This window comes from Synchiropus splendidus, chromosome 18 (genome assembly GCF_027744825.2).
Source record: "Synchiropus splendidus isolate RoL2022-P1 chromosome 18, RoL_Sspl_1.0, whole genome shotgun sequence".
NCBI lineage: Eukaryota > Metazoa > Chordata > Actinopteri > Syngnathiformes > Callionymidae > Synchiropus > Synchiropus splendidus.
In genome coordinates this window covers 8,701,166-8,726,068 of record NC_071351.1, presented here as the reverse complement: position 1 = coordinate 8,726,068, position 24,903 = coordinate 8,701,166, and the positions used below count along the sequence as shown (strand labels likewise).

At 42.9% G+C, this 24,903-nt stretch overlaps 5 protein-coding genes across 8 annotated transcripts; all 5 read left to right on the top strand.

The window, feature by feature from the left end:
* The first annotated feature begins 141 nt into the window (after positions 1 to 141).
* On the top strand, positions 142 to 4,237 carry LOC128749583 (vesicle-associated membrane protein-associated protein B-like). Of its 2 annotated transcripts, none has more exons than XM_053849319.1 (6): positions 142 to 378; positions 1,581 to 1,733; positions 1,830 to 1,933; positions 2,150 to 2,230; positions 2,621 to 2,752; positions 2,881 to 4,237. In XM_053849319.1, the coding sequence occupies exons 1-6, from the start codon at positions 321 to 323 to the stop codon at positions 3,052 to 3,054; spliced, it is 702 nt and encodes a 233-aa protein (XP_053705294.1). In that variant the 5' UTR covers positions 142 to 320; the 3' UTR covers positions 3,055 to 4,237. The 2 variants fall into 2 exon arrangements, with proteins under 2 accessions (XP_053705294.1, XP_053705293.1); XM_053849318.1 differs by having other exon boundaries at positions 146 to 378; positions 2,570 to 2,752.
* A 535-nt stretch (positions 4,238 to 4,772) lies between these two features.
* LOC128749714 (charged multivesicular body protein 4b-like) lies at positions 4,773 to 7,858 on the top strand. The gene is made up of 5 exons (XM_053849584.1): positions 4,773 to 5,093; positions 5,621 to 5,798; positions 5,915 to 6,026; positions 6,315 to 6,438; positions 6,596 to 7,858. Exons 1-5 carry the CDS (start codon positions 4,895 to 4,897, stop codon positions 6,658 to 6,660), a joined length of 678 nt encoding a protein of 225 aa, XP_053705559.1. The 5' UTR covers positions 4,773 to 4,894; the 3' UTR covers positions 6,661 to 7,858.
* Positions 7,859 to 8,288: 430 nt separating this feature from the next.
* Positions 8,289 to 12,361, top strand: eif2s2 (eukaryotic translation initiation factor 2, subunit 2 beta). 2 transcript variants are annotated; one of them, XM_053849536.1, is made up of 9 exons: positions 8,289 to 8,436; positions 9,487 to 9,670; positions 9,735 to 9,859; positions 9,945 to 10,005; positions 10,345 to 10,445; positions 10,701 to 10,849; positions 10,922 to 10,978; positions 11,241 to 11,326; positions 11,404 to 12,361. In XM_053849536.1, exons 1-9 carry the CDS (start codon positions 8,422 to 8,424, stop codon positions 11,577 to 11,579), a joined length of 954 nt encoding a protein of 317 aa, XP_053705511.1. In that variant the 5' UTR covers positions 8,289 to 8,421; the 3' UTR covers positions 11,580 to 12,361. The 2 variants fall into 2 exon arrangements, with proteins under 2 accessions (XP_053705511.1, XP_053705512.1); XM_053849537.1 differs by having other exon boundaries at positions 9,759 to 9,859; positions 11,404 to 12,354.
* Positions 12,362 to 12,679: 318 nt separating this feature from the next.
* LOC128749310 (serine/arginine-rich splicing factor 6-like) lies at positions 12,680 to 16,044 on the top strand. Its single transcript, XM_053848764.1, has 6 exons — positions 12,680 to 12,856; positions 13,137 to 13,303; positions 14,582 to 14,700; positions 14,780 to 14,982; positions 15,113 to 15,175; positions 15,381 to 16,044. The coding sequence occupies exons 1-6, from the start codon at positions 12,750 to 12,752 to the stop codon at positions 15,862 to 15,864; spliced, it is 1,143 nt and encodes a 380-aa protein (XP_053704739.1). The 5' UTR covers positions 12,680 to 12,749; the 3' UTR covers positions 15,865 to 16,044.
* A 480-nt stretch (positions 16,045 to 16,524) lies between these two features.
* l3mbtl1 (L3MBTL histone methyl-lysine binding protein 1) lies at positions 16,525 to 24,347 on the top strand. 2 transcript variants are annotated; one of them, XM_053848763.1, is made up of 22 exons: positions 16,525 to 16,612; positions 18,116 to 18,316; positions 18,378 to 18,565; positions 18,714 to 18,855; positions 19,303 to 19,480; positions 19,899 to 20,037; positions 20,182 to 20,230; positions 20,298 to 20,386; positions 20,478 to 20,582; positions 20,649 to 20,784; positions 20,850 to 20,941; positions 21,023 to 21,174; positions 21,279 to 21,355; positions 21,554 to 21,639; positions 21,730 to 21,840; positions 21,914 to 22,055; positions 22,123 to 22,207; positions 22,294 to 22,482; positions 22,541 to 22,590; positions 22,652 to 22,809; positions 22,869 to 22,931; positions 23,012 to 24,347. In XM_053848763.1, the coding sequence occupies exons 2-22, from the start codon at positions 18,145 to 18,147 to the stop codon at positions 23,144 to 23,146; spliced, it is 2,538 nt and encodes an 845-aa protein (XP_053704738.1). In that variant the 5' UTR covers positions 16,525 to 16,612; positions 18,116 to 18,144; the 3' UTR covers positions 23,147 to 24,347. The 2 variants fall into 2 exon arrangements, with proteins under 2 accessions (XP_053704738.1, XP_053704737.1); XM_053848762.1 differs by having other exon boundaries at positions 22,123 to 22,225; positions 23,012 to 24,345.
* The last annotated feature ends 556 nt before the right edge of the window (positions 24,348 to 24,903 follow it).

The following is a 24,903-nucleotide window of genomic DNA, read 5'->3' as shown; positions in this document are numbered from 1 at the left end:
AAACATTAAAATGATATTTTGGGACGAAATATTTGCCGGAAAAGCGCACTTTTGCTTTCCAGTCGTAATAACACGTCACCGCGCACGGGAAAGCAGCCCTTCGGTGACGTCATTTGACTTCCTCCCAGCCCCTCCCTCATCTGCTTACCAAGTTAGCAGTAGCGCGTTAGCATCCAGCAGCTGTCTGTGGCAGTCATCCGGTCAGTCAGCCTCTGCGGCGGTCTTCTTCGTCTTCTCTCTCCCGAAGAACCACCGGGAGCCAATTGAAAGTCCTCCCCTTGGTCAGCTGTGGTGTGAAACCGTTGAAGACGCGCTGGGACATGGCCAGACCAGAACAAGTCCTGGTGCTAGAACCGCAACACGAACTCAAATTCCGAGGTACCAGCAGGGCAGGGCCGGGGGGGCTAAATAAACGCTCTGAAATTCTATCAATGTTTTTATTAGTTTGCGAATTCTGTCTGAAGATGTTTTTTATCACTCTTAATTCGACCAGAAACTTGTCCGTGGCTTGTCTTTGCAATGGTGATATCCGTACGACGATACTAGCGAGCTATCTCGTTAGCTGTTAGCTGTCACTGCAACGTTAGCAAGGCCGATTCAAGCCCCTCATTCATTTTCCTGCGACCCATTCTTAGTTCCGTCATATCACAGGTGGATTAATGTGTCGCATAAACGCGGGCTTCAATTGTAAACTGAACATTCACGTGCTTATTTTAGCGTTTTCTGTGGCCATCAGCAACGACGCTGCATAATTACCAAGCTCATTTCACAACATTTAAATTCCGATAACAGGGGTTGGGAGCTCAACTGCCATCTAAACCTGCATTCCTATTCAGATTTGTAGATTACTGACTGGGTGGACTCTTATGTGTTTAACTTGTATCAAGACTTTATTGTCTTTAATGTGTTTCTGCTGTGACAAGTCGACTTTACCCATTGGGCAAATGATGAAGGATATCCTTTTTTAAAGCATATTTCACATTAAAATATGTGATCACCTAATCTATAGGCCAAATGTTGCTTACATTTGATAGGTGATATATGTGAGAGCTTCCCTGGCCTTACAGCTGGGATTTGCCAAAGAATAGAAAAGAGAGCCAGAAGGCAAAGCCCTGTTTTCAGTCTTCAATTGCTCCTACACTCACCTGGGGTTAGGTTCGTGACTGAAAGCAAATGGTTATGGATCCCGATCTGACAAATTTGTGGTACTGCCAATGTGAAGAAGGTCAGATCAGGTCACACAGTTACAAGATAGTTCTGTTCAGTATCTTTTTCTTTTGTCCTTGTTGTCTCTATTGGAATGGAAACGATATATGCGTGTGTGGGGCAGTTACTGTATAAGGAGTGGTCCTTAGTGTTTACATTGCTCTGTTGATCTGCATGAGTTCTCACAGTTTTGGTTCTTGGAGTAAGCTGAGCAGTTCTGCCCAAAGGGAAGGAACAGAAACCTTTTTTGCCTCCTTGACTTACTGTCAATTTCAATGCAGCGAATTGGATTCTGTCTTTAGTTTAATTATGCTAATGAAATGTTGACCTGTCGCAGGAAGTATGAGTCATTGCCCTTGTCTTTTTCTCCTCAGGCCCATTTACAGACGTAGTCACCGCCACTTTGAAGCTCATCAACCCCACAGATAGAAATGTATGTTTCAAAGTCAAGACCACTGCTCCACGCAGATACTGTGTGCGCCCCAACAGTGGCATCATCGACGCCAGAACCTCCATTAATGTTTCGGGTCAGTTCCATTTTTTTTGTCAGACAGTTAAATGTGACTTTTCAGAAAAAAAAAACAATTTCATAATGTTGAATTTTATCTTGTTTTCCTGAACAGTTATGCTTCAACCGTTTGATTATGACCCAAATGAAAAAAGCAAGCACAAATTCATGGTGCAGTCCATGTTGGCCCCGTACGACATGACTGACATGGAAGGAGTTGTAAGTACCTGAAAACCAAGCAAAATCATTTGTCACTACTTTTGATACACCTTTGAATCAGAACACACTACATGAAATTGCATGCCACAATGCCATGTATCTCAGACATCCTGAATCACTCGATCTTGGTTTTGATTTTGGTACCTACCAACGAGAAAATCCACACAACCCAAAAGTCATGTTCTTCTCTTTGCCTTTTCATGACTTGATCCAAAGTGGAAGGAGGCAAAGCCGGAGGAGCTGATGGATTCCAAGTTGCGGTGTGCGTTTGAGATGCCCGTAGAAAATGACAAAGCTGTGAGTAAAAGTTCAAGTTTGTCTGTTGCTTGTGGTCATAAACAAGCGCACACTTCATGCACATAGTGTTGTACATGTTGCACATTCCTGTATTGCGTTTTTTTCATCGCTGAGTGTTTAATTCCATTTAATGGCAGAGGCTGTGTGTGTGACTAAATATATCACTAAAGAAAGCCTATGCTAATAATGGTGGAACAGTGCAATGTCACTCCACAGTATCAACACCTCATTGCTCTCCGGTTATATTTATTTATTCATTCAATCTGATTTATTTTGGTTCTCATTTCATCTTTTGCATGGAACATCACACCCTTTGCCCTGTCCACCATCTCTCCACAGCATGAAAACGAAAGCAACAAAACAGTGACTTCCTCTGCCCCCTCTGTAAAGACGGAGCACAATGTGCTGCCAAAATCGGCCAGCGCCTCTTTGGATGACGGAGAGGTCAAGAAGATCATGGAGGAGTGCAAGCGCCTGCAGATGGAAGTGCAGCGGTTACGGGAGGAAAACAGACAGATAAGGGTGAGGCCCTAGGAAGAAAATGAGATCTCAAACGATAAATTATCTGTCTTTTGTCGCTGCATCTATGTTAATGTTGTGGCATTAGCATTTCCTGAATGCTTATCTGTCACTCTTCCACTTCCCCACAGGAGGATGATGGGCTGAGGAAGAGAAAGGTGACTTCAGCATCTGCCTCTCACACCACTTCCTCCTCCATCATGGCGTCTTCTGCTATGAGGGATGAAGGCCTCAGCACTCGTGTCCTGGCGCTCTGCGTGCTCTTCTTTGTCATTGGAGTCATCATTGGCAAGCTGGTCATTTAGAGACACAGAGGGACAGAGCACAGTGACGGTCGGCGGCTACAGCGGGCGTGCCTCAGTGACAACAGCGGTGGATGTCTTCTAGGTTTATGTTGATTCATCTCTTTGTTTCTTTTTACATTTAAGGCAATATCACCATTGCTTGTCTGGGTGGCAAATTATTTAATGTGTAAAAAGAAAAAAGAAGGAAGACAAAGTTCCAAGTGTGATTGTTTTGTCACAAGTCTTGCCGGTTTCTTTCTTTCTGAAATAATCACCTGTGGTCTGTTCTCTCCGTCCATCCCCTCATTTCCAAAGGATCTTCCCAAACTTGCACAGCTACTTAGCGTTGTGTTTGTGTGGCTTCACATTCTGGCTGGAGTGTCTCAAATCTTTAGACAAGTATTTGATTCCTCTCTCATATTGTCTGAAGCAATTGGTGCAACACTCCTCAATGGCCTCTCTTCCACTTATTACTGATAATCTCCATGGAGAGTTGGACTCTGCGTCTTCACCTTCTTAAAAATGATCATGTGAGCCAGTAGAAGCTATGCGTGTGCAAGTTATGTCGTTCTGTTGGAAGGCTGAGTGGGTGTGTTCGTGTGTATGTGTGTAACACCACAACCCACAAACTGTTCGAATATTTGTACTCGAACTGTGGAGTACAAATGAATTTCATGAAACAAGTAATAGTCTTATAATCCTGTCTTTCGGCTGGTGGAGAAATCACATGCAAAGAATCTACAAAACAGAGTGGCACAAGTAAATAAACAGATAAACCTTGAAGATTGAATGCAAAACTATAAATAAAACAGTATGCAACAATAGTTCTCTTTCATTTTCGCCCTCTAAGTTGATTGTACAAAGCTGCCTTTTGCTTTTGTTCCATTTATTCCAGCGATGTGCACTATACTTAATTGTCCCCTGCATGAAATACCTTAAGTTATTTGACTTGTCTTTTATCATTTATAATCCTTGATTTGGCTGTGGTGCGACATAGCTGTGTTATCCATGCTATTATTTGACCAACTCCATAACAGAAGTGTTAGGTTGCTAAAAGTCGAAGGTGCGTGGATGAATGGCAGACCTGTGAATACACACTACATTTTACAAAAGGCTTCAGTGCTTCACTTCACAAACTTGGTTAACCTCACAGTAATTGAATACTCTTTTGTATGTACATGGAAATAAAGTGTATCAAACTGAACACTGGCGGTTCTTAACATACTGTAGTCAAGAACAGTCACACCATTGACCTTGTAGCATCATCAGTAATTAAAATGCATAAACCCTCAAAATGTCTGTCTCTGTGTGTGGATGTGGTGTGTTAAAGGAGCAGTGGTTATAGAAAGAGAATTATTGAATTTGCTGAGTGACAGATCTGATAAAAAATTGTGTGTGTGTGTGTGTCTATATATATATATATAGTTTTGTTTTGTTTTATGTTTTTAACTGTCTTCATTGAGTCCCAGAAAATAATAAATATACAGACGAATCAAACTTACATTTCAACGAATAAAAATATAAAATACCAAATTCAAAGTTTGGTTCAGGAAGTTAATTCAAAACAAATCGCGTTAGTAAAAGCAATGACAAATGACCAGGGCCCTGCTGCATTTCGTGGACAAGAGCAACATCAAATTCAATCGAAAAGTATCAAAAGGAAAATGTTTTGCTTTGGCGAGTCTTCGTTGGATGGCAACACAACTGCGCCCTGAAAACAACATGACGTCATACGGCCTTTTACCGGAAGTAGCTCAATATCAACATACGTGCAGACGGTTCAGTGTCAGTGGGCGAAACCCGACTTTCCGATCGTGTTTTGTCTGGTGTGTTTGTGTTTACATATTGTCCTTTGCGTTGCATGATTGCAGACATGTCGTCGCTCATGAATAAGCTGTTCGGGGTAGGAGGAAAAGCAGGGAAGGGGCCGAGTCCACAGGATGCTATACAAAAACTCCGAGAGACGGAGGACATGCTCACTAAAAAGCAGGAATATTTGGAGCAAAAGATAGAACAGGAATTGCAAGTCGCCAAAAAGAACGGCACGAAAAATAAAAGAGGTGAGTTTGTCGAGCATTGCAAGTCTCGTTTCTCCGATCGGGCGTTTAAAAATGGCTGTGGTAGTGTTTGTTAGCATGTTAGCTCTAGTTGCTAAATGAGATGCTGTCAGTCTCATTCAGGTCTGTTATGAGAGCATCACCGTGCATGTATTGGGTGTTGATCAGTTGCATCGCAGTTCAAAAAACGTGAACGTATTTTTGTCTAATGGTTGCATTAGCAAATTATTGTCAGATAACTACAGAGAGCTGCTTATTAATGGATAATTCACCTTCTTACTCAGTGTGCATCTAAGTCCATCCAGGTACACTTAAATTTTTCAATAATATTATAGTCGCGAATGCAGTTGGAACATTCACTACACCAATTTGCTGTAGTCTAGAAACAACTTAAAAGGCATATTTCTATGATGATTTCGATTATTTGACCTGTTCAGATTCCTTTCAGTTACATAAACAATGTTTATGTTGCAATGGTGTTTATGCCAAGTTCTGTCAGTAAGAATTCTATTCGCATTTTCTTTCCTCAGCGGCTCTGCAGGCTTTGAAAAGAAAGAAGCGGTATGAGAAGCAGCTGTCCCAAATCGATAGTACGCTATCAACCATCGAGTACCAGCGGATGTCTCTGGAGAATGCTAACACCAACACTGAAGTATTTAAGAACATGGACTTTGCTGCCAAGGCTTTGAAGGCTGCCCATGAGAACATGTAAGTGATCAGTTCTAGATCAACTAGTATGTCTGAGTTCAATGTCATAAGTTTTATGTTGTTTATAGAGGTCGTACTGCACACATTTGTCAACCGTTTTCTGTTTGCAATTACAGGGATATCGAACAGGTGGATGACCTGATACAGGACATCACAGAGCAACATGAACTCGCTCAAGAGATCTCTGAAACCATCTCCAAACCCATTTTTGGAGAAGAGTTTGATGATGTAGGTGACATATTACAAATACAACATTACATGTTCTACAGTTTCAAAGAAGTCATTGAAGCAATTCATCAATGAAACACTGTTGATCTAATGCAACATACATGGGCCATATTTCCTAAAGATCAAGTTTGTTCAATTGAAGTTTCACTGTAGCTGTTTCAGTCAACTTCTTAATGCAAACAGCTTTAATATCTCCGAGCTAAATATCAGGATGCTCTTTGCTTCTGTTGTGAATGAAGCACTACATGTTCACTTGACTCATCTCTAATGTTACGCTGATTTTACCAGGACGACTTGTTAGCTGAGCTGGACGAGTTAGAACAAGAAGAGATGGAAAAGAACCTGCTGGACATTGGACCAGAGAACGTTCAACTGCCCAATGTGCCTTCCACATCACTCCCTTCCAGACCTGGTGAGATACATCATAAATGGTTTGAAGTGCTTCATAGTATACATAACTAATGCACAAAACATGACACACAACAACCAACTGTTGTTAAATTGTCTTTTAACTAGAATACTTTCTTTCATTAAATATCTATGGCCTGTTTTCTTTTTATTTACCACAGCCAAGAAAGACGAGGATGAGGATGGCATGGAGGACCTGCAGCGCTGGGCAACAGAAGCCATGTGAACTCACCATCCAGCACCAAGTCGAACACTCATCTGTGAAGGGAAAGGATGACCATGAAGGGATAAAAAGGACTCGTGGCATTGTTGTGAATGATTGTTGTGGTGTGTTTGCAGAGTCCTGAATGCCAGTGAACACCGCGAAAACAAGCCCAACTTTCCCTCCATAGCCCCTCGCAAGGGCGTCACAGCAGTCACTACACACACAGTATGTCGGATTGTCTGTTCAAACATGCCAGCACTCAACCAGCACTCCTACTGGTTCAAAGCTGCTTTCACAAGCTACATTTCATTTTTATTGTTATGTTATTGTTTTTACCTATCTATTTCATATAGTGGAGTTTCGGTTCACATATGTATATATACATATATGTAATATTTTGACCGTATTTAGCACATCCTGGGTCAGCTGTCCAACCCAGATTTTATCTAACAGTTGCATATTATGCCTTTCAGTGTTTTTGTGACCGACAACAGTGTTATGAAGTTTCAATGTAATTTTAAACACACACAGCATATTAACCTCCTTTAACCATTTAAGATGGATCCTGTGTCCCATTCTATTGTTTATAAGCTAAACATTTTGTATTTTTTGTTTTCAATAGGACTGAGAAAGGATCGACTAATTTTGCACTGAGAGTTACAACAGTGTTTGTACTGTAGTGTGCTATCTAAATGAGTACCATGGTGTGATGATGAGATCATGTCGAAGCAGCTTCGTCCTGAATTATTTCATGTATTTCTGACTTGTTGTGTTCAGTGGATGTTTATGACCCCCAATGTGCAATTTAGCCCATGTTTTGTTTCATTTTATTTTATTTTAGACTGAGAGTCTCACTCATGTGTTTGGATCTGTTCCTCGATGTGTCCCATTTTTTTTATATTATGAACTTATTTGATCTTTGAAAGGTTCAAGTTGCGTGTAGCATGCAACAGTGCTGACCCCTGTGCACTGGAAGTGAAAGAACACATGTCACTCCATGCTGTCCATCATTCTCATCATGGTTTAGTTTTGTACTGTAAAATAAAAAAAAAATATGAACAACATTGACACATTGTCACAACCTGTAGAACAAGATATGGTTAGAATAGATGAAATTCACTCGACATTTTCAATGTTATCTGCACAAACCGTGAATGGATTGAGGCATGGGTGCATTTGAATGATTTATTTATTCCTGTTTGCTAAATCATTAAATGTTTTCCAGGTTGCTGGTGTGCAGTTTTTGTCATTTGGCGTGGAAGGATTTAGTTGGTCTTTCTTATTTTCACAATTATGAATTTGGGTGAGCTGTAATGGTATAAATTTAATTCATCAGCTTTTCTCCCAAAGTTAAGCTTGTTTCTTTAAATTTATAAGAAATATTTACGTTGTTTGATGCAGAAAGTGAAGCTTTAGAAATAATCAGAAAGAATTACATTTTTAAGTAAAATCCGATACTTAAAAAAATATTTAATGAATGCTTTCATGATTTTCCTGTTCACAATTTTATTGTGATATAGCAGTTATGCGTTATACACCACCAGAAACATATCTTTGATCAAAGCAATTGCGCTATATTTATATTCAAACAACTGTAAAAACATGAATAAAAGAACCATTTCCTCGGTCCCGCTCCTGGGATCAGCTATCGCGAGACAATGGCGTCACGACGTTGACTTCACGCTTGCGTATTGCAGTTTCGCCGCTGATGCAAGAACGCTGGTCCCGCTGGTGTGGTTGTCCCTGACGAACAACAAAAACTAGATCATCTCGCACGCAAACATGTCCGGAGACGAGGTTTGTTGTTCAGCAACCTGATGGTTTTGTTTGTGTTGATTTGAAGGCCTGTTGAGGTCGTTGTGCTGAGCTTTCTCTCGGTAAAGACGGAGTCGGGCCTCTGCTGCCGCTTCGTTCTCTACCGCAGGAACTCTCACATGGCTGCTTCGGAGCTAACAACGGGCTGTGCATCTTCATCGCTCCATTAAAAGACTGACTGACCATCGCTTTTGTCACCAATAACCCGTGTTGTTTTACTCTTGCGCACGTTTGTGAAATACGCTGCATGTCATTCGAGAACTCCCTCAAGAAGCCGAGAGTTAGCTATTGTGGCTACTAGCATCAGCTTCGTGAATTTGGCCTATAGCACATATGCTAATGTTCTCATCGTAACATCTGTTTCTGCCTATCTAAAATCTTTCAATAAATTCCCGAGTCGTTTGCGAGTGCATCGCATTTGAAAGGGCATGTTTTCGACAAAAGTACGTTTGAAATTATGTAACTGTAGATCAGAGCAAAACAGTGCTGCAGACCTCAAGCATTTGTTTCTGTGTGTGGCTCGGTTTGAAAGCAAAAATAAATGACTTGTTTAAACACTTCATTCATTCAAACATGTACTGTTTGTGGCAGAATGGTTATCTGCCTGCCACAGAACCAAGTTCCATTCAATCTATTTCTCAACTTCATAGTAATTGGTCACTTGTCTAATTCATTTTCTGTCTATGCATATGTTCATATTCTATTTCTGGTTGCATTTTAAATGACAAATATGATCTATCTAATTTATATATGGATGCAACAACAGCAATAACATTGCATGTCTATAATCTTATGAGTGACAGAGGAAGAGCATACGTTTAGATATGTAAAAATTTGTGTAGCAGATGCTCTGCTGTTTTTGTTTTGTTATAATAGCAGTGGGTAAAACCTGGAGACTGTATTTGAGTCACTGACCTGGACTACTTTTACTGCTCCTTGTGGCTTATCCTTGCAGCCCACTTGCATTATGGTCATCTGTTTCATCTAATGCCAGTTTAATGACAGTGTTTTATGTGATTTCTCAAATTCCAGATGATTTTTGATCCCAACATGACCAAGAAAAAGAAGAAGAAGAAGAAGCCCTTCATGTTGGATGAGGAAGGCGGAGAGGGGTTAGGAGGAGAAGAGGTAAAAGAGGTGGAGACAAAGGAGGCAGAACCAGAAGCAGCCGAGGACAAGGAGGTGGACTTTGATGAAGACGAAGGCAGGAAAAAAGGTTTGTTTTGCAATACTTTTTCAGATTCAATTCGATGTGAACTTGTCTGTGATGGTTAAAATAGTCAGGTTTGCTTTTCCTGCTACAGAACCCTCTGACGATCTGAATGATCTTAACTTCTTCAACCAGAAGAAAAAGAAGAAAAAAAGCAAAAAGTTATTTGAAAATGACGTTGAAGAGGGAATGAAGGTGAGATTCTGGTTTTCACCGATGTGTGCTTTGTCTGCTCTCACAGGCCATGCTTTAAACTGAATTTATTCCCTTCGTTCAACAGGAGCTTAAAATCGAAGGCGAGCAAACGGAGGCGATGGATGACGCGCTGGAGAAGGATGATGGTAGGCTTTAATATGTAAAGACTCCTGTCTTCATAGGGCATCATTCACAGTATTTTCTGTGATTGTATGCATCAAAATATCTGGGCCATGTTTTGCAACATGGCATGAGCTATGCTGAATCAGAAATGGAGCTAAAGCTCATCAGGATGAATGCACACAACAGGCAGCCACTAGGAGGTGCAACTGTTTGACTTTTGATCCAAGTCTAAGATAAAGTTTTAATGACATTTTGTGTTTAAAAATAGAAAAGTAAAGTAAATGATTTAGCAGATGAGAGTAGTCCCACTGTATTGTGTGACATGAACTGCGTGTCGTGTGACCAGTATGTCTTTGTTTCAGCTTTGGAGGATGACGAAGGAAAGAACAATGATGGCATCTCATTCGTTTCGTCCACTGGTCCCGCATGGGCTGGGTCGGAGAGGGACTACACTTATGATGAGGTGGGCTGACACACGCACGCACGCACGCGCGCTCATGTTGCAACTGTAATCTTTTACGGAGAACAACATTGTTGGAATTTGAAGTCTTTTACGCACTTCCATAAAGACTCTAAACCATAAAAAGAAGTCTTGGGTTTTGGAACTGTGAAGTTGTTTTTTCATAAGCAATTTATAAGATTTTAGAATAGCCACGCTCTGGGAATGTATTACTGCTTTGACATGGATTCTCACCGATGTCATGGTGTCTTGCTTCAGCTCCTGAACAGAGTATTCAACATCATGAGGGAGAAGAACCCTGACATGGTTGCCGGAGAGAAGCGAAAGTTTGTAATGAAGCCTCCTCAAGTAGTCCGAGTGGGAACCAAGAAAACTTCCTTTGTCAACTTCACAGATATCTGCAAACTGTAAGCCCCTCCTTCTGGCAGAGACTCAGAAACGAAATGGTTCTCCAATCTAACGCTTTCTTATCAACACAGGTTGCATCGTCAGCCAAAACATCTTCTCGCTTTCCTGTTGGCTGAGCTGGGAACAAGGTACTATGCTTATTGAAAATGTCGCAACTTTTAGTCACTGACATGTCCACACACTTTAAAAACTCCTATGGAGGTAATGTTCATCACAGTAGCACAAGCCTATTGCTTCTCCGATAATGCAAATGTAAAATCAAAAGTACTGATAAACAAATATTGTTGTAATCAGAGTAGAGTATGTAAATTGAAAAACAGACATGTGACGTGTAAATGACAGTGATTGCCAGTATGTAGCACATGTAAAATGATGATTTTCCCTCCACAGCGGTTCCATAGATGGAAATAACCAGCTGGTGATTAAAGGAAGATTTCAACAGAAACAAATAGAAAATGTCTTGAGAAGATATATCAGTAAGTGAACACCTCTTTCTCTGAGTCTTGCACGCATGCTGTCGTTGTTAATGTATTTTCTCTTTCTGTTTTCGCAGAGGAGTATGTGACGTGTCACACCTGCCGCTCTCCAGAGACCATCCTGCAGAAAGACACTCGGCTGTATTTCCTGCAATGCGAGACATGTCACTCACGTTGCTCTGTCGCTAGCATCAAGACCGGCTTCCAGGCTGTGACGGGCAAGAGGGCGCAGCTCCGAGCCAAAGCCAACTAAATGCCCAGCTGAGCTCTGCCTCCACTTCTTCCGCCTCCCAGCCTCAGGAAGGCTGCAGATGGACAACCCTTTTGTGAATCAAAAAAAGGACTCTCTGAATCGAACTGCGAGAGGGTTTGGCTGTTATTTAGTTTTGTTGTGGTTTGACCAGGCTGGATTTGAGAGATTATTCATAGCAGACATGAGGGAACCGGTTTCTAACAGAATGCAGTGGGGTTTTATGTATCTCAATGCCTACATTTTTCTGCTGCGATTGTAGATCCCTCTTTTAGAAAAAAAAACACTGAAGGTTTGATTCCGGCATATTTCCACCTCCTCAAGGGAAAATGGTCTCAGTTCTATAGTCATATGTTCTTAGCATGTGAAGACTTGACATTTCGATGGTCTGTGCTAAAGCTCTGAACATTGCCTCATCACTATTGCATTTTCTGGTCTTGCTCAATTGTGTTTGTGTTTATTAAAAGCAAGTTGACTGACCGGACGACATACAACTTAGAGGGCAGGTGTTGATCCCAAATGAACACTCCCCTGGTTGAATCGCAAACATGATCTGAATTTGTCTGAACTGGAAGTTAGTGGAGATTCTTCAACAGTTGTGTGATTTAAAATGATGCGGTCAACATCCCTTAAGCATTGAATATGACGTAAAAATAAGAGAATAAAAGAATAATAGAAACTCAATCCACCGAGAGAATGAGGTTGTTTTTTTTTTGTTGGATAAGATCTGGCTGGTGTCATTTTAAAACATTTTACAAAAATAAAATATTCTCTCTCACTGGTGTTTTTCTAATTTAGTAATATTGGTTTGCATATCTTCATGCAAGATGGCACATTTTGCAAAAGAAGAGGACGACGGCTGTTATTCCCAGGTGGCAGAAAACAACATTGAAGTGGAGAATTGTGAGAAAGGGAAAATTACGTGTGTAGGGAGCAATAAAAATGCTGCATGGAAGCACCGATTCTTCCTATGAACGCTAGTTGGCACTGTAGGTAAACAAGACCTGTGCAACTTTAGCGGAAACTAGCCTGCGCCCGGAAGTGAGCCATCCTCCCTTTAATTGTAATGGTCACTTTGGCGCCGCCCATTGGCCTGTCGGAGAACTGCGGAAGGCTGACCTGCGCCTGCTCGTCCGTCGTCTCTGCGTGGAGCAGCCGAAATCGTGATTAAAAATGCCTCGTGTTTATCTTGGGCGACTGAGCTACCACGTCCGCGAAAAGGACGTCGATAGATTTTTCAGTGGTTATGGCAAACTGCTGGAAATAGATCTGAAAAATGGGTAAGTTGAAAAGTTGGAAGGGAAAGCTAGTTAGCTTTGATGCGTTGAAGCTAATCTAGGACGAGAGAAGTTATTATTGCTGCGATCTTAGAGTAGTTTATCATTTAATGTTGCTTTTCATTTTACATATTTCACGATTTAACATTGTCTTTCGGTGTATTTTTTAATTCGGTTCTATTTACTGATGTTTGTTACCGCATGGCCATCATGGCGCCTGACTTGGTCACAACAGGCCTTATCTGATCCGCCATGTGTGCACTCACTGATCTGTGTTCTAAAGGTACGGATTCGTGGAGTTTGAAGACAATCGTGACGCCGACGATGCTGTGTACGAGCTGAATGGGAAGGAGTTGTGCGGAGAGCGGGTGATCGTGGAGCACGCCCGGGGGCCACGGAGAGATCGGGATCGAGACGGCTCCGGTGGGGGTTTCTGGGGTGGTGGGCGCAGTAAGTAGAGTTTCTTCTATTACCACATACCCGCTTATCTCCCCCCTCATGAGTTGAGGTTTTTATTTTGGTCTGTGCTAAGTTTCACGGATAAGTTAAGTCCTATTATTACGTGTAACTGTACACGCTGGCATTTTGCTAAACTTATGTTCATTTTAGACAATATTTGGAATCAAAATTATTGATAAGGCTGGGATAGATTGCTTTTCAATTATGATATTCTGTCATGACCCAATATCACGTCATTATGATGTTTTGTTTGGAAAGGGCTTTAGAATGATTAATTTCAAGATTGAATACACAGATCCCAGTTGTCCTCCTACCCACTAGGTCCGTTGTTTGTAACTTTATTTCATTTTTTAAAATTGATAACTCAAGCTATGTATGCAAGAGTGAGTCTCAATTGTTTTATTTTAATCAGCTGAAAATTAAACTATATTGACTTGAAGTATTGATGTAAAATGGCTTGATTTCACTTTAAAATGGTTTTGTTGGACCATAGATTTTTTTTTGTAATCCATTGCATTTTTTGTGAACTGTGTATTTGACTTTATATATATTTACGTTCAATATTTCGACATTAACAAAGTCCTTGATGTTTCAATTTGAAAGAGTCCAGTTGCGGGCTGAGGCTGAGAGTCCATTGAGGCTAAAGATGACTGGCTAAGATGACTGCCTGTCCCGTTTGGCCTTGGCTTTCACCTTACAATGTGTGTGTGACCTTTGCTCCCCTTGATCCTTGGCTGACCTAACCGGAAGCCATGATGACAGCAGCCTTTTGCCAATAGACCAGGGGTGATGGTGAGATTGCCATTGGTTTCTATGTTGACAGCAAACATGAGTGGAGCGGAACTTGTACCAACTTGCAATATTAATGATGTTGTAAGTTGAAAACAAACACATTTCCATGTGGCCAGTTGACCTTCATTTAAAAAAAATGAATTGGAAACATTCTGATCAGTGTCTTATCCCTCTGCCAATGTGGCACGCACTTTAGTTTGTGTCACTCTCTGGAGGTCTTCAAAGAACATCACTGTGCATTTGTTTATGCAGCGAAACAACATTGCAGGTGTTGGGAAGGTGAAACTTGGTCGCTGGAAACAGATGCAGTGGTGTTCTTAAAGAGCCTAAGCAGTGGCTGTAAGACCTCTCCATTCATACAGAGTGAAATTGTCCCCTAGACCTACAACATGAGCACACTACATTCTGCTTAAATTTTTCACACTAAGCTTGAATTGAGGTGTTTCTAACTCTTCCTTTGTGCTTTCTTTTTCAAAGGCAGTGGTTTCAGCAGCCGCGGCCGCCCCACCAGAGACAAGTATGGACCCCCTGTTCGTACTGACTACCGTCTGATAGTGGAGAACCTGTCCAGCCGCTGCAGCTGGCAGGACCTGAAGGTGACTATCTGACTGTGACTCTTCTAAAGTACTGTGAGTTCTAGTCTAATTTATGTATCTGCTTTTCAACAATGCTCAGGATTTCATGCGTCAGGCTGGTGAGGTGACCTTTGCTGATGCACACAAGGAGCGAACCAACGAAGGGGTGATAGAGTTCCGATCCTACTCTGATATGAAGAGGGCTATTGACAAGCTTGATGGGACAGACATCAATGGAAGGAAGATTCGCCTTGTGGAGGACAAGTCTCGTCGCCGCAGGTCTTACTCTGGAAGCCGCTCCAGGTATGAAGCACCCTCAGTTAAATGTTGGCACAAATGAAGGCCTTTGTTTGCCTTGGGTGGAATTTGGAGGTCCACTGTGGTGTGCCCTGTTTGTTGGCATTTCCTAGATATTCCTTATTGTTTTATTCAGGTCCCGAAGTCGTCGTCGCTCTCGCAGCAGGAGCTCCAGGAGTCGATCCAGATCTCGCTCCAGGTAAAGTCCAGCGCCCAGGCAGTAATGGGTAATGTTCCTTGTGACTAGAAATGTCATTGTGGCATACTTAAGTGTTATCGTCTATCTGTGCTGGTAACTCACACTAGACAAGGTGTTGTTTGCTGTTTATCAGGGATTAAACCAACACAGTTGTTCCTCCACTGATGACTTTATCTTGAATGACCTCTGACCTTTCTCTTTCAAGATCTCCGAGAAAGTCTCGCTCCAAGTCTGGTGGCAGAAAATCTCGCTCTCGCAGCCGCAAGTCCCGTTCAGGATCTCACAAATCCAAGTCTCACTCCCGATCCGCGGAGCGGAAATCCAAGTCTCGCTCCCGATCCGCAGAGCGAAAATCCAGGTCTCGCTCCCGATCCGCAGAGCGGAAATCCAAGTCTCGCTCCCGATCTGCAGAGCAGAAATCCAGGTCTCGCTCCAAGAGTCGCTCCAAAGTGAAGTCTGAGCGTGACTCACGGAGCCGTTCGAGAGAGATCACAGAGGACAACAAGAAGCCTCGCAGTCGCTCTGCTTCCCCCATGGAAAATGGCCGGGAGGCACACGCAGCTAAGTCTGCTTCCCGTTCCCCATCACCGCAGGAAGACAGCCGTCGGTCAAAGTCGAGAGAGAACCGCTCGGCCTCCCGCTCCAAGTCTCGCTCCCGGTCCAGATCCAGATCGCCCTCTCAGGAGTAGAACTTGTGTGTTCTGTGCATGCAGAGCAGCCAAGTTGCTCCCTCATCATGTCTTCAGAGACTTTACGAGCAGTTGTCACGTGCCCAGAATTCAGTTGGCCTTGCAATCTTTAAAGCTGAATATCAAATCTGTGCAATTCAAATTCTGCCATGCCTCAATAAAGTAGCAGCCTGTAACACAGTTGGTTGGAGAAGAAAAGTGTGGTTTTGGAGCAAAAAAAGTTTTTTTTTTCTTAATACATGTGACACAATGAGGTCTGCCACAGAGAATGGGTGAATGTATCGTTTTATTAAGCTAATGTCCCAGTGATGCGCGCTCAGCAGGTACTTTTTCAATGTGTGTTCCTCAGTTTTCCTGAATTATCCGCTCCAGGTTTTGCCTCAGCTTGCTTGTTTTAACCTTTTGGAAATTTTAAAAAGTCAAAGCAACACGGTGCCTGCGTGCTTTTTTTGTTTCATATTTTCAGTGTTATTCTGTTTCAATAAAACGTTTTCAGAAGCTCGCATTGACCTACATGTTGTTGACAATGTGGCATTTGCGTGTGATTGTGTTCAAACTGTTTTTTTAATGATTTTGAAACATTTACTAATTGAAGAGTAATCTACACATGAGTCGTAACCTTTCCGTTGTACGAGCTCAAAGAGGCTGATTTATGTGTTATAACAATTTTACCGGTTCCTACTAAGCGCTAGCCGTTTCACTCGCGCATGCGCACTGCAGACCACGGGGCCGCAGGAGATCAGAGCTGGTAAGCCAAATTTCGGTCCCAAAACCATCCTGATTCTGCTCATTATTCCGATTTTCTTAAAAATGTCTGCATGAAAGAACCCAGGACATCCATTAAACCTATTTTTTACACAAAGATATCGGGTTTTTTCTTTACGTGCAGCACTTTGCCGCGGAAACAGACCAATAATGTTGACATCTTTAATATACTCGTGAGAAAATGGCTGGAGTTTCACTGCCGTAATTGAGTGAAGACTTCTCCCGAAGCTAATTACCGGTTAATTCGCTACGATACCGCCGCTCATCGTTATTCATGTAGTCGAGATGCTTGACAACAGAGCTCGTTTTTCACGTCGCCGGATGAAATAAGACGTTTTACTTGATACTACGGCTTTTACATCATCCGCCATTTTAAATTAAACGCAGGTTTATTGTGTCGCCGTGTGGCTTTTTCAAGCTTGACGAGTAAAATTTGGCGTCTCCGTCAGTCTTTTTTTTTTTTTTTTTTTTTTTTACAGGCGAGAATGATGGGTGTTCACAAGTCACATGGGGTCGTAGTTCCTGCTCTGATCATAATGTAATGATCTGAACTAAGAATGGGCTGCTAAGATGCACCCGCCAGTTACGTTGGTCTGCACAACGCGTACATTATTTCTATGTTTACAGTACATTCCAGCACAGTTAAATATTTGTTTATTTATTCAGGAATAGAGTAGTTTGGGAAATTAATAGTGAACACACACACACACACACACACACACACACACACACACACACACACACATACATATATATATATATATATATATATATATATATATATATATATATATATATATTTTTTTTTCTTTTTCTGTTTTTTAATGCTTAAAGTTAAAATGCTTAAATTATGTTTAAGGCCAAAAGTGAAGTGAAAATATGACATGAGTCCTGAATAATAAAGTATTAAACACCCTCTTTCAATAGGAACATATAGATGCATGGCTTTACAGTGATACCACTGTAAAGAAAGGACTACTCAATACACAGGAGTCCTGTCCAATTGTGTATTTATCCACAATAACACGTGACATAACAATTTGGAGCACAAACTGAGCAACTTGAAAACAAGCTGGGTGTTACTTTGTTGTTTAAATGCATGTCTAATTCCATCTTTTCTGTCGTGAGATTGGAACATTTCTGTTATTGGTCTCCATGAATGGATTATTTTAAAGCATGAGAGCGTTCATGCTCTTTTGTTCAAAGAAATTTGTGGTCTCCTAAGAGGAATCAGTTATATCTGCTTATGTAAGTTAGTGTTGTATAATTAGATGTTATTTTTAGTTGCAGCACGTCCTTTTTATGGAACTTCCCAAAACAAAGTGCTGTTTGTATGAGTCCCCTGTGCCCGCTTTAATGTCGCGTCATTTCTTTTTTTTTTCTATAATAGGTCATGATAGTGACATCATGAGTGGCTGCTGACACAGGAGCGAAGCTTGAGTTCCACGCTCTTGACACACATTATGTTTCTGTTTGGAACCTCCAGCACTCCAGATCAAGCACAGGGGCGCCATCATGAGTGCCAAAATTAACATAGACGCCTCAGCCAAAGAGGTTGACGGCCCTCCTTTGGCTCCTCCCACCTCCTCACCCAGTGAAACAGTCTTCATCTGTGGGACTGACATTGCTGTGAAAAAGGCTCGACCTCCGCCGCACACCACCACGACCACCACCTTGCTCCTCCCAGGTCCGTCCCATCACTCACCTGTCTATACATCATTTATATCATCAATTTATCATCATTGCAGCTGCAGTGCCTGGACACCAAAAAGTGGAGGTGACTCCAACTATTGCGGTGGGTGAATCCAGTAAAGCACCCAGGTCCAATGAGACAATCGCACCCACCCTGACCGCACAAGTGGGAGGAGCCTGCAGCATCGTTCATGTCCTGGAATGGAAGGAAGGCATGGCGATTCTTCCGAGCAGCAACCTAAAGGTGCGATATACATCAATGTATGACTCAGCATCTTCCGCTTTGTAGTCCGTCTTTAAAAGGCTATTTATTATTTACCATGACAAAGCAGTGAAGTGATGAATGAAGCCAAACATTACATCTTCAGTCTTACTCACTGTCCTTCTTCCAGTTCTGTGTCAGCGATGTGGGAACACTGAGCACTCTGATCGCCCCGGGGACCACCACCAGCACCACAGAACCTGCAGCAGTCGCAGCTGCAGGCACTTCAGGGAGTTTGACCAATGCAGAAGTCTCTTCAACAGACAAGCCAGGTACAGACACACGAGATTATATCCATGTTGAACTGCACTTATTACCTCCACCAGTCATGGAGTGGCTGCTCAAAACAGACGTTATGATTTCATGAAACACAACATACAAGCGAATCACTGCAATTATCAACTTGTCTGCAACAAAGTGTGGACTTACCAACGTTTTTAACGTTCTATTTATTCCTTTCTTCGTCACCTCTCTCGTGTGTGTCTTAAAGGAACAACGTGGCGCTGCTGCCATCTGCTGTTCGTTTGAGCTCATTACACCCGGGAGGTTTAACATGAAATTAATTCATAAAAGACAATGATCTTCCATTCAAATGAGCCATGATGGAAAGAACTAGATCATCTACCCAAGCAGTGTGGCTTAAGAACTCTAGTCATTGCAGTAAATAACTGCTCAGTCAGATGATTCTTGCTTCATCTTAGCTACGTATTCGGTTCCAGAGTGTCTACATCCACCCCCAGAAGTGTCTGTTCCGCTCTCTGTCGACCGAGCGCTGGAGCCAGAGAGGTTACTGCAGATCAAACCTGATGTCCAGATCACTCCGAGCCAGCAGAACCATGACCCCCGAGCTCAGCGGGCCTATGCGGAGGAGTTGCGCAGAGACAACATCACTGAGAAGTGAGTTTGTAATCGTGTGCATCTGTGGTACATTTTCAGACAAACCCATATTTTTTTTTTTTTTGTGAAGTTATCATGGTGACATGATTGATCTTATTAAAATATGTTTTTATTGGAGTTTAGTGACTAGACGTATTCAAATGTATTGTGAGGGGGGGTTATTTCAATTTGAATTTGCTGAATAAAAATGAAAAAATTACATTTTATCTATATTATATAAAAAACAAACCATATATTTTCATTTTTATTTAGCGAATGAAATTCTTCAAACCCCTTCTCAGTTTTGAAATGTGAAAATCTAGAGTTGATTTTCCGGTCTTTGGTGTGTAGGCGGACTCTTAATTCTACAGACATAACAGTGATGCATTCGAGCCCTGTGTGTCCTCACACGGCAGAACCTTGTGCTTTTTCCCTGCAGGAGGATTCTCGGAGTGGAAAAGGTTCCAGCAGGCGGCAGAATGTCCGCCCTTCACCTCGATCACATGAAGCCCATGAGGAAGAGGAAGAGGAAGGACTACATGAGTCCTTCGGAGGAAGACTCCGATGTTGAGGGCATGGTGTGCAGACATGTATTTTCTACATCCAGAGATGATGCCTCCCATGTTTGATCACCAGCATGATAATAATCAAAGAGACTCATTTGTTACTTTTTCTCAAAGATAGTCGAGGATTTGATGTTGTGTCTCTGTTCTGCTCATCAGGATGACAAAATGGATGATTCCAAAGCAGACAGTCGACACTTCAGAGGAGGTTGGAAACGTCTTTTTTTGTTTGTGTCATTCAGATTTCTGTTCTGATTGTTGGGATCTGCTGCTAGGAGGAGACAGCAAGACAGAGCTCTGGACCTGGTCACAGTATCTGGAGGAAACAAAGTCAGTAGCTGCTCCAGTCCAGCTTTTTCAAGAGGTGATTATGGCGTCTCACGCCTCACACATTATTTATGTATCATGTCGGATGACATGACTCTGCAGGATTTGCTTTTGATGATTCCTCGCAGACACAAAGAGTGCCAACGGTGAAAAACGGTTTCAAACAAGGCATGAAACTTGAAGGGATTGACCCTCAGCATCCGTCCATGTACTTCGTTCTCACTGTGGCTGAGGTGAGGTCATTGCTCCCAGGGCTCATGAGCAAACACGCTCCTCTAAAACTCCTGATTCCTGTGCAGGTGTGTGGTTACCGGCTGCGTCTCCATTTTGACGGCTACTCTGACTGCCACGACTTTTGGGTCAATGCAAACTCTCCAGACATCCACCCTGCTGGCTGGTGTGAGAGCACCGGACACAAGTTGCAAACTCCCAAAGGTCAGTACTCTTGTACTGTACTCTTATTAAAGTCCAGGAGAACTGAGCATGCTCAACTATTCCAGGCTGCAAAGAGGAAGAGTTCACTTGGACGAACTACCTGAGAATGACTAAAGCACAAGTGGCTCCCAAGGAAGTCTTTGCGAGTCCGGGAAGGGTGAGTTCTGCCTGCAGTTGCTTTGCTTGAATGATTATTGTTAGTGAGGCACTCTTGTCAAATCTTTCTCCTTCTGTTCAGATGGATGTGAATTGTGGCTTCGAAATAGGAATGAAGCTGGAGGCTGTGGACCGGATGAACCCTTCTCTCATCTGTGTAGCCACCATCACGGATGTTGTTGATGGTCGCTTCCTCGTTCACTTTGACAACTGGGATGACACCTATGACTATTGGTATGACTAGTTTTTCCTCCACTTTCTTGAGTCCCTCAGTTCAGTTTTTACCATGACATCGAGTAAGAAACAGAGCTGGCTGTTTTGTCTCTTCTGTCATGCAGGTGTGACACCAGCAGTCCCTATATTCACCCGATCGGCTGGTGTAACGAAAGAAACTTGCCGCTCACGCCGCCGCAAGGTCTCTGCTTTGATTTGGAAATCTCAAAATTATTCAATCCCAGTTTATATGTTTTCAGTCAGATTTGCAGTGATTCTTTATAATGATTGTATATCTTATCATTCTAACATCAAAACAAGAATTCTTGTTGTGTGTTTCATAGGATTATAGTTTAAGATCTTGCCTTGTGCCAATGTTCCTTTGTCATTTCCCCCCCAGATTATCCCGACCAAGCCTTGTTCTCCTGGTCTCACTACCTGCAGGAGACTGGAGCTAAGGCTGTGGCTCCTGAGGCGTTCAACGTGGTAACTTCAGCTTTTCCGTGAAAAATACTGTCAATATAAAGATATTTTTTCTGATTCATTCAATGTGGATTTGTAATGCGTCCTCTCCAGCGCCCCCCTCACAATTTCCAACCGCAGATGAAGCTGGAAGCCGTCGACAAGAGGAGTCCGGGTTTGATCCGCGTGGCCACAGTGGAGGAGGTGGAGACCCACAGAATCAAGGTGGCGGTGCTGCCGTGTGTGGTGGGAGTGGCCGTGTACTTTGTGTTTTCAGAGCCTCATTTGTGTCCTTCAGGTCCACTATGATGGCTGGAGTCATGTCTATGATGAGTGGATGGACTCGGATCACCCTGACATCCACCCAGCAGGCTGGTGTGAGGCCACAGGCCACCCACTCAAGGTTGCGCCCCGGGACTCCAGCGCAGTTCCATCTCATGGTGAAAGACCACCGTCCTTCTTTGATGAACAAGAAAACAGAGCATGAATCAGTTTCTGTGTCTGCAGGTCAAAGAGAGATTCCTGCCGCCCCCCAGCCCACCTACCCCTCCTCAGTTCCCTATAAACCCATCAGCCAACACAGAACCAACAAGTACAGTTTCCACAACAGGTCGGACCTGTTGAGTGTTTCTGCGCTTCACGTGGAGATCACTAGAATGGTCTTTCTCTCACACACAGGAAGTGTCCCACACCGGGCTGTGATGGCACGGGTCATGTGACAGGACGCTTTACTGCCCACCACTGCATATCTGGCTGCCCGCTGGCTGAGCGGAACCAAGGCCGGCTGAAAGCGGACCTGTCCGACTCTGAGTGTAAACGGAACCTGTTCTTCGGTCAGAGGAGCAAGAAGACACACTACCGCGGCAGGTATGTGTGTTCTGTCCTGTGTGCAGTGAGAATCCTAAACAGACGTCTGTGTCGGTAGAATTGGCCGTCCTCCCAAGTGCAGGAAGACTCAGCAGAGAGACTATCAAGGTGAGGGTGACTTCGTTTGGATGTTATCAAGTTGACTCACAGGATGTGTTTGTTCCCGCAGACATGTCCTCAGAAGGAGTGTACCCGTCTCTGTTCATGTCGGCACTGAGCGGTCAGTCCGACAGAACCTTATCTCTCTGCTGGGAGCAGCATTGTAAGCTGTTGCCCGGTGTGCAGGGCATTTACGCCAGCCAGGTGGCAGCGTGGAGCGTTGAAGAGGTGCCGAGACTCCAGTGTTTTGTGGTCTTAAGCCAGTCTAACACTCATGTCCCCCTCAGGTCTTCAAGTTTGTGCAAAACCTAATCGGCTGTGAAGACCAAGCTCGGCTCTTTAAAGATGAGGTGAGAAATACTCACTTAGAGAGTCACTGCTCCGGTTCTGGACTTGTATCAGCGCTGACTCTCCAGTTGTGTCTCCTCAGATGATCGATGGCGAAGCCTTCCTGCTGCTCACTCAGGCTGACATTGTCAAGATCATGAGCATCAAGCTGGGCCCCGCACTCAAGATCTCCAACGCCATCCTCATGTTCAAGAGCACAGATGAGGGTCTCATGTGATGAACCCCCATGTCGCCAACACCTCAGTCATCGTGTGCCAAATTCCATTCTGTTGCAGGGAGAAGACCCTGATCCTTTCATGTGTTCGGTGTCCTGTGCCCATCAGAGAGACAAGGTTCAGCAAGAGGAAGTGTTTTAGGGAAATACCTCCAGGTTTGCCAGGTTAGGACAGACTGAGGGAAGTTATGTGCTTGTTTTGTCATCACTGGTTCATGTTTACGCCTCCTGCAGCACACTAACATGCCAGTCCTTGAAATTAAAGGTGTACTCAACACAAAGGCTTTCACCTCATCTTATCAGCTCATTAAATCTGTGCTGTGTGACACAAGAAATGTCGGCACAAGTGGGGACCGAGGTTAAAATAGTTTTGGCATTTTCAATTCATTTTCATTTTTATTTCATTTTTAGAGTGGGTCATCCTGTTGGTCACCCTGCTGGATGAAGTGCCATGATTGAGTGACGTTGGAAGTGCGTTATCTCTATTCAGTACACAACGACTCCCACTATCAAACCAGCGATAGTTTTGTTGGTTGGTTCCTCCCCAGTCTGGAACTGGAACTGATCAGTGTGCGCTGTTGAAAGCTCCGTGGAGAAGTTAAAAAACGTCATGTTGAAGAAGCCATCTCTTGTTGTTGTGGATGGAAGAGGATCATAGTTAGATTTTGCTGCAGGAGGTCGCTATAGAGACGAGCACATGTGGAGTCAGAAGTGTTGATGCAGTTAAAGAGAGTGGAGCTCTTGCAAGCTTCATGTTTTGTGCAATAAAAAATGAAGTACTGTTGAGGTTCATCACTGCGTTGTGTTAAAAGACGATGGGTGGTCTGTAAATCGTGGCGAAAGAGAAGTTTGTTTTGTTTTTACATGCACAGAAATGTATTTTTTTGTGGTTAGATGTCAGCACAACTAAATCCCGTCAGGAAATCTGCACTGACATTTCCTCAGTTGGACGCTAGAGGGCGTTGATGTTCACAACTTCACAGGTGAATCGTTTACACGCATTGATAGGCGATAATCGGATATGATTTATTGAAATGATCTCACTGGAATGTCTCAAGGGCTCTCGGATTATTGTGTTCATGTGTCTCTCTGGTGGGATTTGTGAGTGTGTATGAAGATTTTGAATCACAAATATCATTGGAGCCATGTGTATCAATAAATGTCCCAAGTGGTGATTGCAAGTTTGTCGGATCACAGCAGTGTCAATTTCATTGCGTGTGAGTTGGACTATTGACTATAAACTGCCTTTGCTTATATCACATCCCCCTATTGGCCGGTTATTGTCGTCAACACTTGTGAGTGATGGTGGTGGCTCGCCTGGTGCCCTTGATGCTCCAGCTTCTCTGGTGTGGCCGGACACTTTTCTCAGCTCTTTTACCATCCCAATCTTTATTCAGTCTTTCTCAGAAATATTAATGTTTAGTGCTTGTTTATCCTTGTCTTTTATAAATGTAATGTTGAATGACTGACCCATTTAATGACACATGAAAATGTTATTTAATTCAGACTCACTTAATCCTCAGCATTGAATGTCTCTCTCCTTGGTTCAGTGACACTAATACTGTTTGACTTCAGTGAGGTTAAAGTTGAGATAATCTAGCAAGTGATAGTGAGTGTCTTGAGAACAACTATGATCATGTTGTCTGACATTCACCCACATGGGCACAAACTTTTTTTTATCAGGTGACTTCTTGTTTCTGAATCTGTCCGTGGCCATTACAGTTTGTTCTGCTCCGTCACCATGACAACCAAATCATATC